Consider the following 19,525-nt stretch of genomic DNA (forward strand, 5'->3'; position numbering starts at 1 on the left):
ACATGCCCTGCTTATTTTGCTAAGACTTGTGTGTCAGTACTGCTTACATAGTAGGTGAGGTTGAAAAAAGACAAAAGTCCATCAAGTCCAACCCATGTGTGTGTTTATACTGCATGTCCGTATTACATTGTATATCTCTGTATGTTGCCATCATTCAGGTGCTTATCCAATAGTTTCTTGAAACTATCAATGCCCTCCGCTGAGACCACCGCCTGTGGAAGGGAATTCCACATCCTTGCCGCTCTTACAGTAAAGAACCCTCTACGTAGTTTAAGGTTAAACCTCTTTTCTTCTCATTTTAATGAGTGGCCACGAGTCTTGTTAAACTCCCTTCTGTGAAAAAGTTTTATCCCTATTGTGGGGTCACCAGTATGGTATTTGTATATTGAAATCATATCCCCTCTCAAGCGTCTCTTCTCCAGAGAGAATAAGTTCAGTGATCGCAACTTTTCCTCATAACTAATATCCTCCAGACCCTTTATTATCTTTGACCTTCTTTGTACTCGCTCCATTTCCAATACATCCTTCCTGAGGACTGGTGCCCAGAACTGGACAGCATACTTAGGTGGTCTGGCAATTACTTGACTGAGTTCCCTAAGTACCCTCGGGTGCAAGCCATCTGGTCCCGGTGATTTATTAATGTTAAGTTTCCCAAGTCTAATTTTAATTCTGTCCTCTGTTAACCATGGAGGTGCTTCCTATGATGTGTCATGAGGATAAATACTGCAGTTTTGGTTACTGAAGCCCCCTGATTCCCTCGTGAAGACCGAGGAGAAGAATAAATTCAATACCTTCACCATCTCCCCATCCTTTGTAACCAGATGTCCTTCCTCATTCTTTATGGGGCCAATATGGTCCGTCCTCCCTTTTTTACTGTTTACATACTTAAGGAATTTCTTGAGATATTTTTTGCTCTCCTCCACTATGTGTCTTTCATGTTCTGTCTTAGCCGCCCTTATTGCACCCTTACATTTCTTGTTGCATTCTTTACAAAGTGTGAATGCTAATGAGGATCCCTCAACCTTGTATTTTTTGAAGGCCTTCTCCTTTGCTTTTATATGCATTTTTACATTAAAGTTAAACCATCCAGGACTTTTGTTCGCTCTTTTAAATTTATTACCCAATGGGATGCATTGGCTAATGCCCTTATTTAATATGCTCTTAAAGCAAACCCATCTCTCCTCCTTGTTCTTTGTTCCTAAGATTCTATCCCAATTTATGCTTAGACTGAGAAGAAGGGGGGTGGATCCCCAAAAGCTTGTCATGAAAATGTAACCGTTAATGCAAATAAAAAGTATCATGGACAATAATCAGTTGTGGCATTACAAACTGTATATCCCACAAACTCCATTCATGCCTATAGAAAAGGTTATCCATTATTTCTTCGAATGGTGAATGGCCAGATGGCAGACATGCAACTAGCATTTAAGGAGCTCAATCAATGGCAGGCAGCCCCTGAATTTAATTTTGGTGAGATACACTATGTTACCAAAGGTATTGTGACGCCTGCCTTTACACACATGAACTTTAATGGCATCCCAGTCTTAGTTTGTAGGGTTCAGTATTGAGTTGGCCCACCCTTTGCAATTAATAGAGAGGTCCCGAAAAGACAACAAAGTACCTCCAGGAATAACATCTCTCAGAGTTCAATATTGATTTGGCCCACCCTTTGCAGGTATAACAGCTTTGACACTTCTGAGAAGGCTGTGCACAAGGTTTAGGAGTGTGTCTATGGGAATGTTTGACCATTCTTCCAGAAGCATATTTGTGAGGTCAGGCACTGATGTGGACGAGAAGGCCTGGCTAGCAGTCTCCTCTCCAATTCATCCCAAGGGTGTTTCTATCCGGTTAAGGTCAGTCAAAGCAAGTCAAGTTCCTCCACCCCAAACTCTCTCATCCTTGTCTTTATGGACCTTTGTGCACTGGTGCTCAGACATGTTGAAACAGGAAGGGACCATCCCCTAAACTGTTCCCACAAATTTGAGAGCATGAAATTGTCCAAAATGTTTTAGAAGGCTGACGCCTTAAGAGTTCCCTTCACTGGAACTAAGGAGCCAAGCCCAACCCCTGAAAAACAACCCCACATCATAACCCCCCCCTCCACCAAATGATTTGGACCAGTGCACAAAGCAAGGTCCATAAAGACATGGATTAGGGAGTTTGGTTTGGAGAAACTTGATTGGCCTTTCTCAACCATTTTACACAAGAGGAACTTAAAATATTTATCAGGTCTTGGGGAACCCCAGCTAACAGTTATTTGTGAGGCAGTTATAATAATGCCCCCTTGCAGGTAGCCAAGAAGATCATTGGTGACATGCTGCTGATGTTACCAGGTGGCGTTAGCCCTGGAACTATGCACATGCCATCAAATAGGAGCCACCACGAAAGGAAACCCCAGAAATCTCTGGAGAAGCCCTAGGGTTCCACAGAAACCTGGTTGACAATGACTGCTCTAGTATAGCTTTTAATAATGTGGATACATTCAGAAAAATACACAGATCTGTGGAGTATGATACTTTTACTAAGGACAAACATGACAATATTAAATAAATCAAACAGGGGAAACATTGAAATAAATTTTATCTAAAATATAAAAAATACATTAAAAAAAAAACTTTCCCTTTAAATTTACTGTATTGTTGCCATTTAGAAAGGACACATTCTTCAAATAATAAGACCAGAAATCACAACGCACGCATGCAGTTTTAACAAGAATTGACAATACCAAAATTTAAACATACTGAAATTCCACCTGGTACATATTGCATCACATTTCAAGATCTAGAAGTGTTATTGTGAAATGGTAAATGGTCTTCCGTTTTATGGAAACCAGAACATCATTCCTTTTAGCACTGCTGCAATTTGAAGATAACAAGATACATAGCAGCGGATGCCCAGACAGAAGGTCCCACTGTATCCAGGGTTGTGTCACTGAATGGTTGTACAGTATATGGGGATTTAGCTGAACAGTCTTCCAATGGGTCGCACTCTGTTCACACCCAGACAACATATATTATAGTGCTAAAAGCCAATTCACCAGTATCACCTGCATTTGATAAATCTGAAAACCCTATTAATTTACGGTATCGGTATTATAAATCGGTCCCTATCCCAATATTGTAAAAAACAATAGCAAGCCACTTCAACCTAGAATCCAGAAAAAAAGGCTTAGCTAAAAATTAGAGGAACAGGCAGGTCCCCATCAGGAGCTTCTTCTATTGAATTCAGCCCAGAGACCCGAATCTTTTAACACCTGGAGCACTGGAAGCTCAGTGCCAGGCTGAGGATGGGGCATCCCTGTGTAAGAGATGTCCACCCCATTCCCACCCCGAGGTCACCCTGCTTGCTAAAAGACCTTCTGCTTATGCATCCCAGTTCTTGCAAGAAATATGCCCCGGGTCCTCTTCCTACTATACACACGCACTGCAGCCCTATTCATTTCTATGGATTAGCCAAACTCCACTCAACTGCTGGAGGCCACCGAAAGTATGGCTCAGCCTTAGGAATGAATTAGGCTACAAAATGCATATGCAAGAGAACCTGGACTGGGCATTTTCATGGAAAAGGCTGTGCAGCACTAGGCATGACTGTGCAATCAAGATCGTGAGGAGGAAGGTACGTATTTTACCAGGCAAGCTGCACTCTAGGGCATGGATGGTTTACTACTGTACCAAAAGTCAAGAAAACATTGGAGCAGCAATCTAAAAATGCTAATTACCTGGCTGCAATGCTGACCTGTCCTATGTTAGTGTCTCATCCTTTAAAAGAATTCTGTCATGAATGAAGCAAGACACTTAAGCTAACCATGCACTAGATTTTTTTCCCCATTAAGACCACGGAGCAGATTCCTCCATCTACACTATACAGTACAGATAGCCAAACCTCCTTTTGTGCTCACCGTGACTGGATGCAGCCGCTGCTTGGATTTTCAAATCAAAGGAAATCAGACATGAGGGGGCCAACAGGGCCAGCCATGTAACAAATTTTGGCAGTTTCATCAGGAACCATTCAAAATTTGCATAGCGTATGGCCAGTTTTAGGTGAGAGGACATTCGCTGTTTTACAAGACTAATACAAATTCCTTGGTGGAGACTCAGGCTCACGTTAGGAAATGCATAGGGAGAGCGTTCCCACACTGGTGTTTTCTTTTTATGGCAAATTCCTTTTCATGTCCAGCTGCAGCCAAAACTTTAAACTATAATTTTAAGATGGAGAGTGCGATTATTGGAACTTTGGTCAATATTGTAATGCTTTGTCCCTACCAGAGAACATTTTCACCCCCATTTCCTGTCCCAATGATGGCCTATAACACTTTGAGGGGAGACTTTCCAGAAAGAGATACAAAGAGCAATAAAAACCTGTGCATTTACAGGAAAATGTAACTTTACTTCTTTTTTCTTGTAGAGGACAGGAAGCGAGGCAACTCTCTCAGGTGAGCATACACGAGCAATAAAAACTTTACATAGACTCCAATCCCTCCCTGCTCTATCCAAAATTTGAATTAAAAAAAAGTTTTGGCTAGAGTTGGGATTTAATAAAAACTTCAGTTCCTTTGTTTATTGGCCTGGCCCCCTCAGGCACTGCCATTATGGCACATTCACAGATGTTCTGAAGGACTTTGCCTGGCCTCTGGTCCTGGCAGAGCCGTTTGGCACATCTGCACACACCTGGGTGGGCCACACAAATGTAATTTTCACCTAGACGAGAAATGAGAAAGTCCTTTTGCAGCACAAATAAATGTCACAAAAAAACAACAAAAAAAACCTCATAGATTTATATCCAATTGTGAGAGGTGGAGAAGGCAGCGCAACATGACATTTAGGTCTGCTGAAGGTCTGCTTTAAGGGCCAGTTCACACCAGAATGTGGTGCTGATTAAAACGTACTGCTTTTGTGATCTGCTGCAGGTCCCAATACATTGTTAACTGCACCCCAAATGCAGATGTTTGTGGGCACCAGATTGCGCTGGAACACACAAAAAGTAATGCATGCAATTTGCAACCCTTTCAAATGGGCTGCAAAATTGCACTGCAGGAATAGCACAGGACAAAAAGTCTGCATTCCTTGCGATTCTGGTGTCAACCAAATAAGGAACGAGGAATATCATTCGCAAAACAAAAAAAGCTGCCAGCCATAATTCTTTAGCATACAGTAGCTACCTTGTCCTGCCCTAAGATGGCCATACACAGCTGAAATTGAAGCTGTCGGTGGCCTTGTTGGCACCACTCTGCTCTGCAAAAGTCAATCTTTCAAAAGACTTTTGTTGAATGAGACAACTGGAAAATTTTGGGCCAAATTGTGCCTGCATCCAACCATGTGGGGCAGACCAAAGTTCTTCTTTATGGGTTTGTGTTGACTAGCAAATGCAGCTTGCTATTAGTAGCATTCAGCTTCACTTTGAATTCATTCTGAGATTATTCAGTGTTCAATGTCCCCCTTTTAAGCTGCAATGATTTGCTTCAAGCTGCTTTTGTGTTCCCACTGACTTGTGTACAGAGACCTTTCTGGAATTAAAAATTGGACACTTGCCCTAGCTGCTGTGACATCCTTGGGAATTGGACACTATCTCAGAGGGTTAGTGGTTGTAAATGATTTTCTTTCTTAATAGTTGGGGGAAATACTTTATTTGGGAAGGGGTGAGGGGTGTGGGGTGAACATATGAATTATAAAAAAAAATGCCTACCAGTTGAGGAGGGTATTTATTTTAATAGTTAGAGGCAGTTATTGACCAAGGGAATGTATTCATTGCTTTATTCATAGTATTACAGATGTCTGCTTGGTATTAAAGACTTAGTTGGTATTAATTACTGGCAATACTAATGTCTAGAGGAATTACCTTATAATTACTAGAGGAATTAATTACTGTATTAATGATGGAGGTTAATAGCCATTTATTCCTATGGGGAAATAATCTATTGAAAGTTCAATTAACATTTGGAAGGCTTAACTCCTTTTTTTTTTAATGCCTGGGGCAACTGCCTAGGAGTATCACATCAAGAATGGCTGGGTGGCATTTCAATACATTATTTGCTGGAGGCTATTAAGTAAAAAAAAAAAAAAAAAAAACAAAAACTTTAATTTCTAACACGCTCTTGAAAGACAATTGCAAAGCAAATAGTTGTCATGGGCAATAAGAAAATGCATATCCAAGGCCAATAATGAACAGTACTGCAGTGTCATTACACCATTTCCTGCTGTAATTTCATGCCTGGTGCTCCTCGGTCTCTGTGCGGAATTTTTAAGCACAGATTCCCAATCAAAAATGAAAAAATCTCTGGCACAGAACGTTCTTGTGTCACATTGCGGTTTCTCAGTTTATTTCAGGAGAGCCGTGTCATTTTTCACTGAGCCAACACAGGCAAAATATGTGCAGGGAAGACTTCTCTGCAATGTGAAAGTAGGAGGCCTATACTTTTGGTTGACTTCACACTTTTTGTGGTAATGCGCTTTACTATGCGTTCGGCCTCGTTCACATGGGCAAACTCAAGCGAACACACGTGTGAGAGCCGTGTTTTGCCTACACAGTATACACAGATTTTTTTGTGGACTTGCGTACAGGCAGTGTCATTCACGTTGATTGGTATACAGTGGCTGGACAGACACATTTGACCTCCATGTGGGTCCCTGAACTCATACTGTCTGTGTTCAGCGCCCCGTACCCAGGCGGATGTTACATTGGGAGCAGTGGCTGTGTCCATGCACCTCTATAGGCGTGCAGCTCCAAAGTGAATGCAGAAAAGGGGCCCAGCACACAGGATGGGTGTCAAAGCTCGCGTTAATGAGCCCTTAGGGGTTATTTACACCTGTGCTGGTCTGTGAAAAGCATTCCATGTTGGATTGTATTCAAAGAGTGGCACAGGTGCGGCTGACTGGCATTCAGGAAGCGATACTGCCGTCTCCCTGCTGCCAAACAGGCTTTTGTAATGGGAATATTTGGAGGAAACCTAGCAGCTACAGTTGCAGGGCGACTCCATCACTTGAATGGGTTGCAATCTGAGGTGGTCCTGTCTGCAAAGTGCAACAACAGGGATAATTTTTTGCCATGCAAAGCACACCATGCGTACGATTCTGTCAGGATGCCTTTGCAGCTTAAGGGGCAGGGTGCTGGTCACAGGGCAGTAAAATCATGACTCAGATGCCTATTTTTACCTCCCTTCAGATTGTGAGTGTAAACTAATCCTTTGTCTCATGTTTTTCTGCAGTAATTTTTAAAATGTAACACTACTCTATTAGCAGGCTATGAACTGATCTCTCTGAGGATTCAAAAGCAGAAGAATTGCCCTGTCAGTGTTCCTCTTCATTTAGCTCGGCTACAGTGGAGTTGTGCTGCCACTCTGCATAGATTTCATTGAAGATTGATGGCGACACACGGGCACTTTCATGCTGCCGTGGATACAGAAGAGGCGTGCTGCAGACAATGAGATCTATGATGCAGTAAATGGAAGTCTATGCAGAGTAACAGCACAGCTCTGCACTAAATGCTGAGAAATGCTGATGGGGTCCCGGATGCTCCCTGGGGCAGCTGTACACACTACCTAATTAGAGCAGAACATTCTCTGGTCCAGTTATCATTCCTTCAGACATTAATAAAATGTATTTTTAAAATACTGCGAGAGGAAGGGTTAGATCTTTGAGTGCCGTTTCCCCACGGATTTCTCAGTCAGGTATCACACTCTCTGTGTGCCTCCATCGAGGAGATTTCCTCTTCTTTCAGAAAGACTTTAAGGCTCCTTTCACACTTGTGCGACTTGTTCTGTGACTTGGGACTGCAAAGTCGCATTACAAGTCGTACCCCATGATTTCCAATGAGTACTGTTCATATCTGTGCAACTTCAAAGTAGTCCCTGCACTACTTTGGTCTGACTTTGATGCGACTTGAGGCCCATAGACCGCAAGATTCCACAGGCATTGCGTCAAGGTCATGGCAAAGTCATGCGACTTTCAGGTTGCACAAGTGTGAAAGGGGACTAATAAGGAGTTCAGCCCCCCCTACCAAAAAAAAAAAAAAGAGTTCGATAAGTGGAACTTTCCACTTTTGGGTGCAACTCTGGTTTAAGCGTGTTCAGATTCCCAGTTCCGAACCCACCTGAGCTATCCCGCCATAACGCTGTCTCTGCACACCACCAATCATAAGTGGCTGAGGCCTTCCCCACCTCGCATCCACACGTATACAAAGGGCGTGTAAATGTACGGCTGCGGGGAATGCTTCAGTGGCTTATGATTGGTGGTGTACAGCGACAGCTTTCTGGTGGGATAGCCTAGGCAGGTTTGGACCAGAAATCTGACATGCCTGAGCTCATACCTGCTTCTTCTCTTCCTGTTCTGTCAGATACTTGTCACCTCTAGAGGAATCGTGGGGAATTCTCCTCTAAAAAGGGACATGGACCTCATTAAAAACCCTGTCAACAGATCTAAACCTTCTTCACTGTACTAAAAAAAAATATTTAATTGCAATCTGTGCCCCTGCTGGGGGGATTGCCCCATACTTCCTGTTTTGTCTGCAGACATACCAACCTGCCAAAACTCATTTCAGGGAGTTGGCGAGGCGCAGAGCGCCCCCCCCCCCAATACAACTAGAGGATGATCGAATGAAATGGAATCAGTATACACAGGTTTACTTCTGCTGAGAGATATTAAAGAAACACTCTAACCACCATGACCACTTCAGTGACTTGAAGTGGTCAAGGTGGTAGGAGTCAGTATGTGGGATGGCATGAATATACTAAGGTGGTCTAATGATCGGCTTCTGTCTAACAGGGAGGGCTACACAGAGATCAAAATTTGGCCAATCCCTACTAAAATGAATTTTAATCTGTTTACCCGACTTTGCCTAATTCCTTGCTTCAGCTGGCTTCTTCCAGCATGGACTGGTTCGCCACAGCGCCTGTGTATGTTTTACTGACTATGGCAGGCCATACACGGGTCGAATTTCAAAAGAATTTTCTTTTGAAAATCTTATCTAAGAATTTTCATTCGTATTTCGCACCATTAGTGGGCTGCAGCAACAGCCGATTTTCGTGCGGCAATCAAATTTGAGTAATCGGACATGTTAGAAGTTTTTGAAAAACTAACGATTTTCTAACCAATAATGGGAGAATTGTGCAAGAATTGTAAATCGAAAAAGAAATGCGCATGTGCAAGAAAAGAAAATTCCCAGAAAGAAAAGAAGATTCCCAGCCATGAAAATTCTTTTCTGTAGCAACATGAGGTGAAATTGAAGGCTTGGTTGACCGAATTTCAAAAGCAGTGGTGGCATCATCGGATCACAAAATGCACAAATTTTCTGATTTTCAAAAGAAAATTCTTTCTAACAGGGAGGGCTACACAGAGATCAAAATTTGTCCGATCCCTACTAAACTGAATTTTAATCTGCGTTTACCCAACTTTACCTTTACGAATTTCGAAATTCGACCATGTATGGCCAGCCTAATGTCACACCCCGGCCCCCTTATCAGACCATACAGGGTTAATGTTCCTGGCAACAGGTAAGTGAAAGTTCTATTCTCCCCCTTCCTTCCCCCCACATACTTCAAGATTGGATTGTTTTTTTTATTTCCTGGAATTGGGCTGTATTATGGCACCACATTCTTTGCTGACATTGTCGGTGCTAACATTTCACATCCTCCCTCCAGCTAGCTCCTCTCCGCGCCAAAAATTCAGAGCTTCTCCAGAGCCAATGAGAGATGAGGGGTGTGGATTGAAGGCAGAGGAACCAACCAGAATGGGACCATTTCACCATAGCAGATGGCCTGACACCGCACATTCGCTCAAGATCGACCCTTCCGGGATATTGCAGGGCACTCGCGGGTGTCTGGGAGCCGCTCCTGAAATGCGGAGTCTCCCGCACCTCACAGGAGACTTGGGATGTCTGTGTCTGACACCTGCCACATACAGGAAGTGCCCATATTTCCCCTGTCACACTCTAACCAAAACTAGACTAATGCAAACCAATACATGGGTCAAATTCCATACAAATTTTCTTTCGGAAATCAGAAATTGTGCATTTTGTGATCCGATGGTGCCACTATTAATTTCGAAATTCGATCAACCAAGCCTTCAATTTCATCTCACGTTACAGAAAAAAGTTTTTGTGGCCGGGAATCTTCTTTTCTTTCCAGGTCACAGCTCAGGCGCATTTGTTTTTCGATTATATTTCTTGCACGATTCTCCCATAATTGATTAGAAATTTGTTTTTCAAAATATTTCCAACATGTCTGGTCACTCAAATTAGATGGCCACTTGAAAATTGGCCATTGCTGTGGCCCACTAATGGTGCAAAATTCTTAGTTCCGGTTTCTGAAAGAAAATTCTTTCGCAATTCGACCCATGTATGGCCGGCTTAGGACTTGAAATCAACTTCCTGTAATTCCCTGAACATCACAAATACAATTGACATTAGAACAGCATCCCTGTAAAAATAGTGTGATCACTGCATAGGGCTCTGCTATCTTTACAGGTAGGTGGAATGTAGGATAGTGACACGGGAAGCTGCAGATCTTTAACTGTATGTAAACTCTAACAATACATTTCTCCTAATTACTCCCTTTTGGTCTGTTAAATAAAAAAATATATATAGCTGCTCAACCAACAAGAAATCTTGTGAGCTGATAACTTCCCTGTGCTCTATGCAACTGCATTGCTCGCTGCAATCGCTGTGGTCTACACAACCCCTCCCCCCAGTTATAGAGAAGAGAGAGGTGTTATGTCGTTTTCACACACTCCCTGTCCCACAGTGATAACACTGCTTAATACAGATATAATCCCAGGGCAGGAAGTGTGTTAATAACCGAATCACCAGGTTAATAATAATTAAAAAAAAAAAAAAAGTGAAAAAAAAAAAAAAAATCAAAAAGCAGCAATCCACATCTAAGGATTGGTAAACTATCAATTTGTGTTCTTAGATTTAAATATACCTTAAAGCTGCCACCAGATGCCTATACAGCCTGGATTCCAAGTCTGGCTAAACAGATTTTCTGATTTTTTTTTTTTTGACTGGTAAAAAATATTATTATTATTATTATACAGGATTTATATAGCGCCAACAGTTTGCGCAACGTTTTACAACAATAATGATTTATAAAACGTGTAAATATTGCAAAATCGAATTGTTTGGCTGGCATTCTATTTTATGATGATCTTTTATAGTGTAAAGAATGCAATCAAAATTCTCTGGCATATAGAGGTTTAGATAAAACACTGGAAAATGTGAATATTTTCAATTAAAACACGGCTCTTTGTAAGATCTGGAGCTGAATTCCATCCTGAATAGGCAACTGCAATTATCAGGAGTAAAATCAGAACGATGTAAAGAGGAGGGTGCAATTAGATAGAAGACACAAGGCGACAATCATTTTCATCAGCATCACTCAGTTCTTATACACAAGACACCTGTGCTAGACGCCATAGGAGGATTCCATGAGAACAGAAGGGAAAAAGACCTCTCAGGATCTCAAATGCCAATTCTGAACATAAAAAATAAAAAACGGACTGTCCTGATTTGCTCAGGAACACCTAAGGGCTTAGTACACCTGTCACATATATGACATCTGTTTTGCTGGGAGAATTATACCTGCTATCAGATGCATTTTTACTGGAGCATCTGATTCTGTCTGTATGTACAATGTACAGCAAGCACAAACTTGTTCCATTATGAGCAAGTTCTTGAGGCATAGGATTGCCAAAAGCACTGAAATACCTAAATGTGACAAAGTGATTCAAAGTAAACTATATTCAAACAACCTGGGCAGAGAATTCACCCCTTAGAAATGTGGCTGTCCCCAAAATCCAGATGTTAGAGTAATTATGGTCTATTAAATCGTGATTTAAAAAGAAACTTTTGAAATGAAAAAATATTTGTCTGTGGTTCATCCTCAGTGTATTTGTACTGGTGCCTCTTATGCCCCGTACACACGGTCGGATTTTCCGACGGAAAATGTGTGATAGGACCTTGTTGTGGGAAATTCTGACCGTGTGTGGGCTCCATCACACATTTTCCATCGGATTTTCCGACACACAAAGTTTGAGAGCAGGCTATAAAATTTTCCGACAACAAAATCCGTTGACGGAAATTCCGATCGTGTGTACACAAATCCGACGCACAAAGTGCCACGCATGCTCAGAATAAATAAAGAGATGAAAGCTATTGGCTACTGCCCCGTTTATAGTCCCGACGTACGTGTTTTACTTCACCGCGTTCAGAGCGATCGGATTTTCCGACAACTTTGTGTGACCGTGTGTATGCAAGACAAGTTTGAGCCAACATCCGTCAGAAAAAATCCTAGGATTTTGTTGTCGGAATGTCCGATCAATGTCCGACCGTGTGTACGGGGCATTAGGCTGGGTTCACACTGGTGCTATGTTAGACATTGCATGTGATTCGCACCTCACTGCCCTGCAGATCACATGCGATGTCTGTGCGATGCAAATTCAGCCATACAGATTGTATGGCGCACCAAAATGGTGCAGGACCTTTTTAGTCCACACTGGAATCGGATCCGATTCCTGCACCATTTGACAGTTCGCACTGCGACGTGCAAACTGATCTGGGGGAGTCATTAACCTTCGATTGACACCCGCACTGTTGCAGGAACCGGCACTAGTTCCCACATTGCACTAGTGTGAACCGACACTTAAACTGTATGTTTGCAAAACTTAAAGGAAAAAAAAAAATAAAATAATGGAAGCTGCCATGGTTGAACCTTTGGCAAGTCCCAGGGCTGTTGATCTTTTTTCACGACTTAATGGATCAGCGAGTCAGATCAAATATGCAGCTAGTAAAGTTGGGACCCCTTAGGCCAGGGGTGTCCAAACTTTTTTCAAAGAGGGACAGATTTCATGAAGTGAATATGCGTGAGGGCCAACCATTTTGCCTGACATTCTTTGAACCATTAAAATTCGGTCTAAGTGTGTTCGTCCGAGCACTAATACACTGCCCAATAATAATTATTTTCCTTTGTGGTGAAGAGATAAGCTTGGGAGTGATATTTGGATATACCGTATTTATCAGCATATAACACGCACCTTCACTTTAAGAGGGAAGTTTCAGGAAAAAAAAATTTTAAATAAAGAACTGTGAAGCAAAATAAAGGGTCAGTGCCCATCAATGCAGCCTAATCAGTGCCCAAATGCAGCCCCACCGTTGCCATGAATGCAGCACCGCCGTTGCCATCAGTGCAGCTTGATCCATGCCCATCTGCAGCCTCGGAGTAGACATGGAGGGGGCAGGACAAGCACCAACACATTACATACAGGAGAATCTGTTTTCTCGGCAGCCTATGTAATACAAAGTCCCGCCTCGTATGATGGACATAACAGTCATCCAATGGCAGGGCAGGAGATGGGACTACTTATTACAGAGGCTGCCATGTAAACAGGAAATTCTCACTGTATGTACGGTACTTGTACCGCCCCCTCCAAGGCAACCAGCATATATATCTTTTGTGGCCCCGATGCTCGGGGATTCGTTGAAGGCCACAAAAGATATACATGCCCAAATTACCAGGTGGCCGTTCGAAACCGGAACGCGGGCCGCAATTGGTCCGCGGGCTGGACTTTGGACATGCCTGCCTTAGGCTATATTTATATGGACACATAGCTGCATAGACTGGTTGAATCCCTGCATTCAGTTCACTTCACAATAATGCCCATGATTTTGGAATGGGATAAATAAAAAGACCATATAGGTGCCCCTCTCAAACACAATGTAGCAGCCAGGCTCTCAATTGGCCAACATGCAGTGCGCCAATCAACAGTGCTCTTGCTAGACTAGCAGCGCTGTTGATTAATGCACTGTTCAGGGGAAGGGGCAAGTTGAGCCATGGGAGAGCTTGGTCTCCGCTTTGGGTAAGAGAGCAGGGACCCAGCCGAAAAAGCCCTACAGAGTAAGGAGGATCATATTTATGACTGCATGGCTGCTTTACAGAAGTAAGTCATGAGGGTTATTTTGGGCTTTAAAAGTTTGTAAGAAATTAATTTGAAACTCAAAAAAAGAGAAATTTTATTGTGTGGTTGCTCATCGATTAAAAGAAACCTGAGAAATATGAGGGCTGCCATTGCTGACCTTCTGAAAATGCCACCTGTCTGTGGCTTCACTTATTTTTTGCAAAACTCTAATCAAGAAGCATGCACTCATTTAATTCATACCGATTCAATTGCATGCTTGTTCTGTTTCGGTGTCTCAACTCATTGCAACCAGTAGACCGGCATGGGGCATTTTTAAGAGAGGTTAGCAGTTGCGACCTACAAATCTCTCACACAGTACAGGTTTTCTTTGACACCAAGAACACATTAAGTGGCAGAAACTGAGGTGGACAACAGATAAACTTGGGATTGTTTCTGGAAATACAAGGCAGCTGGCAACTATAGAGGTTATCATACAGAGGAGATTGAATACTCCAAAGTACACTCTGGAAACTGGACTTGTACAATAACATTATTTAAAGCTGAGATGATTTACAAAATCCATAAATCGACTTATTTTTCATTACATAATAGAATGTACACATTATTACCACCACACTCCTAACTTTTTTTGGGAAAACAATATAAATCAACCAATATGACCATCTAGAATTATCCAATGAGGCTCTAAGGTGCCCCAGATATCCCATTCATGACCACACAAGCATCTTATCTACACTAGTACCATTTCATACACATTCTCAATCACAAAGCAAAGAAAAGGGTCAGAGATTTTTCGACCTTATATGTACAGGCTTCAGCTTTCATAAGAGCAACATATACAGCCAGCTTTATAAAGCATTTGCAAAGCTTTCAGCTCAAAAAACTTTGCTGAAGCCAGAGTGGGACTGGTGATACACAAAAAATATTTTGCAGCACCCTACTAAAGATGATTACTAATATTTCCCTGTCAGGCAGTTGGCAACTTCAGTGTTTGTCATCTCCCACAACAAGGGTCCTGCTGGCATCCAACACTTCTCCCTATGTCACATACAGGGTCCTCCACTGCACACTGTGCTCCCATCTGCCATTACGGTGCCCTGTAGTACTGTAGTGGTTAGCAGAACCACAGCATGCAGCAGGGGAAGTGGCATTCAACACATCCAAAAGTGTGGGATAACACGTCACCCATAGCCCTGCAAGAGCTGTGGGATCCCTGTGGAAGCTGAAGATCACTGTAGTAGGCTCTCCTACTACAGTGATCTCCACTAGTTTTAGTCCCTTGCGAAGTGGCTGCCTTGCTGCTTAGTGAACATAGAAGCTCGCTCGTTCAGCACATGCACCATTCAGTGAACATTTTGCATTTTCTAAATGAATGCAATGTACCACCTTGTCCAATCAGAAAACGCTTTGCATTCATTGAGAATATGCAATGTGTTCCCTAAATAGTACCCATGCCCATGGGGAACTAGTAGTAGTAGTGCCTACTACAATGATTTCCAGCTTCTAGAGCAGTGGTCTCCAAACTGTGGCGCCAGATGCAGCCCTTTGTCTGACTTTATCTGGCATATGGAGCACTATTGCTCACCAAAAACAAGGCACTATTCCTCAGACTGACACCATCAATGGGGCACATTCCTCTCAATGACACCAATGATAGTGCACTATTCCTTTCCCTGATACCAACAATTAGCACTATTACTCCCACAGATGCCAATAATGGGGCACTAGACCTCCTACTGACACCAAAAATGGAGCACCATTTCTCCTGCTGACACCAATGATGGGGCACTATTCCTCCCACACCAGAGATGAGGCACTATTCCTTCCACCAATACATAAAATTGGCACTATTCCTCCCACTCATACAAAATGATGAAGAATTGTTAACTCCCATTAATGACAAAGCATTTTCTACTCACATTGGCCACAGTGCGGCCCCTGGAAAGTCTGAAGTGCAGTAAACTGGCCCTTTGTGTAGAAAGTTTTGAGCCCCTGTTCTAGAGGGATCCCACAGGTATCATATATACATAGTTACAGTGGTCAGAGCTGGATCAATGCAACTATGTGAAAAATGCCCATACCTGGAATTTAATGGGAATGCTAATTGTCACTTTGAACCAGATGCTACCAGGTTTCAGAAGACTTTCAACAATTCAGCTCTACTTAATAACTGAAAGCCTACTGAAGCCCGGGGTCAGCACACTTGTGATACCAGTTTAATACTCCTAAGCTAGAGCTACAGGTTTCCATAAAGGCTTCAAGAAAGCGTTAGAAGCTTGCAAATGCTTTGTAAGGGCTTGTTGTTCACATCGCTCTCATATTTATACATACAAGGCCTAACATCTGAATTTTGGAAGCTCTCAAGACCCCATTGTTAACATTCCCTCCAGTTAGATCCTACCTCCATAACATTAGAAGTTTATACTTTAAAGCAGAACCACAGTAAAATATATTAAGCTTTATTACATTTAAATAGGTCTACATTTTATTAAGCCATACTGTCTTTGAAATATTTTTAGTATAAAAAAACAAAACAAAAAAAACTGCCGCTGACAGCCGTTTGGATTAAACGCACCTTGCCATCCGCTTAATTTGATGTAAAGTACTTTTACACATGTACTGGACTTTAAAAATACAGTTTCACCTTACATTGAACAGGGACTACTGCTAAAATGACTACAAGTACTAGCAGACGTCTTAAGACACGGATAAATATCAGTTGGCGTGAAAGAACCATCATTAGGTGTTAATTATTTCCCAGAAGGCTATGCTGCAGCCAGGCTTTTCTTACAAATCAAGCTGCTAGAGGCAAATGCCTTTCCTGTCTGGAAATATCATCAACCTGTATCTCAAAAAGTGAACAGCCTTCCCCTCGATATATGAACAAAACAAAATCATTAGGACCTCAAGCCAGTTTGTAGCAATAAATGCCATTTTGGCTACAGTCCAACGCATCCAAAAATATATTCAGTGATGCACAGTGGATCTGTCATATATCCTTAATAAAAAAAAAGAAAAACCTGCACCATACTGCAGAATGGATTTGATCACATTCTGAAATTTTATTTTGTGAAAAAAAAAAACAACCAATCAGGTTTGATAGCCAAAATATTATCGGTTGTTGTCAATAAGTCCTTCTCCTCTTTGGGTAAGCAAGTGTTTGAAAGAAGAAGCGTTTATATTGCCTATAGCAATTGTTCTCTGCTCAGGTTTCATATATTGTATATACATGGGAGAAGATGGCCATACTCTTGTAAATTTTCAAATGAACATTCAAAAATTCTTAGTACATAAAATGACTCACTAAATGTGTTTTTAAAATACTCCAAAATTTTGTTTGCTTTAAATATTTGATGTTGGAATGGACTTTGCCAAGCAAAAACCACAAGCACTGTTGGAAAAGTGTTTTCCCATGAGAAAAATATGAATTTTCACGTCAGTGCGGTCACAAATGGGCACTGATTCGACCCAACTAACGATTGGGAAATTAAACAAGTGTTCTTAAAATGAAAAATGTCAAATAAAATTCTACTACTGTATGGTCAGCTTTAGTCCTGTGTTGGCAACCTGGCAGCTGTGACATTTGCCAGAATGGCCGATATGTCGGAGTATTGATAGGCTGATATGAGCCACTGTGGGATGTCAATCAGTCCATATTATTTAAATAAATCCAAAATGAACTGTAGAATATCTTTGGCAGTGGTGATGCCAAATAGAAAAACGATCAACGCTACTGCTTTCAAAAAAGTGTGGTTAAATCTCCAAAAATATTGACAGGTCCTCATTAAACCTGCTTCTGATTTGCTCATACGGGCAAAACAGTCAGCTCTTGTTTCAAACACTTTGCTTCGTGAGGCTCAGATGGCGTTTCATCTGTAGAAATAAACGTGGTTGACTCCTGTAACATAAATGGAATCTGGGCAGGTAAGGATTAAAACTTGCACAAATGGATATAAACTGCAATCAGGAGACCTGCCATTTACAAAATGCCCATTCCTGCCTTTGCTCTCCATGCTCCAATCACAAATAATTGGCACAATGCGCACTTCCTTAGCAGTAAGTGTTTTTAACAATTACAGATCTATAAAAAGAGCTTGCTGTGTGTAAGTGAAGGAGGAATCAAACGGGACTTGGGAAAGATTGCATGATTCAGGAGGCCCTTTGAACGTTACAATATCAGCCATAAGCAGACTTTTAAAAAAAATGATGGTTTAATGTGCAATGGGCAACCTCACCCTCCTCTGGTTAATGCAAGCCAATTGCGGAGTGCTTTGCAGAAGCAGACACAGATACATCTATGGCAGATTTGATCCCTAAGTTTTGTTTTTGTTCCTCTAACCCTTTACATATGAAGGGGGTGGGGCTTATAAGCAGAGATATATCCAGCCATGTGCAGTACTTTATAGAACTGCAAAGAAAAACAAAATTGTGTGGCTGGTTAATGAGGCGTGCTCACTGAACCGCGCAGCTAGCAGTGATGAAACAGTCATGTGATCAAATCAGCAAAAATGATGTCTTGTTTAAGAGAGCTCCTTTTCTCTTTGGGAACATCTACTAAGCTTCATTTCTGCCAGCTGGATGTACCGGATTACGTTGGTATCTAAAAGAAAACAGAGAGAGAGAGAGAAAGAAAAAAAAAGTAATAATTAGCGTGGAAATGTACCTGCACATTTGGTTTCACATTTTCAGCGCAATGGTACATTATTCTGAACATCTGCATAACTCCTGAGTTTGACCTTTAAAGAACCAAGGTGTCTCAAGGTGTCTCAAGGTGTCATCAGACAAAGTCAATGTATCAGTTTAAAAGAATAGTATGGTTCCGTTTACTTTTACAGATTCATACTTACCTAGGTGGATGCAGCATCAGTCCAATGCTGCATCTGTCCCCCACCGGCTCTAAGACTGAGAACCAATAGATCAAACACCGCCGATCGCTCAGTTCTCAGAGCTCCATGAGAGCTGGTGACGGTCAGCTGCCGCTCCAGCCATGTGGGCAGATCACGCCCATATGGCCGCAATCTTACCAGAGCCTAGACCGGCTCTGTGACATCAGCCGACAGCAGGTTTCAGCCCGCTGTCAGCTGAAAATGGGTCACAGGAGTGCAGAATGAACTGCACTGCTGTGATCTACACGAGAAGTACAGCCGAACAAGCTTTAGCTGTAGTTATCCTTTAAAGCGTATTTTTAGTCAAATAGTAGAAAACCCCACTATGTGTTTGTTATGTGTTCTTATTTTTACAGTACACCTAAAAAAAAATTGGGGCATATTTTTTTTACCTTTTACTTGTTTCTCAGGAGGTGGTGTCATGGGCTGACTGCAAGGTTTTTTGAACATTGTTATGCCCTGTACACACGATAGGATTTTCCGATGGAAAATGTGTGATAGTACCTTGTTGTCGGAAATTCCGACCGTGTGTAGGCTCCATCACACATTTTCCATAGGAATTTCCGACACACAAAGTTTGAGAGCTTGCTATAAAATTTTCCGACAACAAAATCCGTTGCTGGAAATTCCGATCGTGTGTACACAAATCCGACGCACAAAGTGCCATGCATGCTCAGTATAAATTAAGAAACGAAAGCTATTGGCTCCTGCCCCGTTTATAGTTCCAACATACGTGTT

At 41.9% G+C, this 19,525-nt stretch overlaps 1 protein-coding gene across 1 annotated transcript in view; it reads right to left on the reverse strand.

Moving 5' to 3' along the window:
* Positions 1 to 2,501: 2,501 nt before the first annotated feature.
* Positions 2,502 to 19,525, reverse strand: part of TTC9 (tetratricopeptide repeat domain 9) — an 86,773-nt gene continuing 69,749 nt past the window's right edge. The window contains exon 3 of the mRNA XM_073608619.1: positions 2,502 to 18,501. Coding sequence (XP_073464720.1) covers positions 18,422 to 18,501 — 80 coding nt within the window. The 3' untranslated portion in view covers positions 2,502 to 18,421. The remainder of the gene's footprint in view (positions 18,502 to 19,525) is intronic.

This window comes from Aquarana catesbeiana, linkage group LG13 (assembly GCF_042186555.1).
Source record: "Aquarana catesbeiana isolate 2022-GZ linkage group LG13, ASM4218655v1, whole genome shotgun sequence".
NCBI lineage: Eukaryota > Metazoa > Chordata > Amphibia > Anura > Ranidae > Aquarana > Aquarana catesbeiana.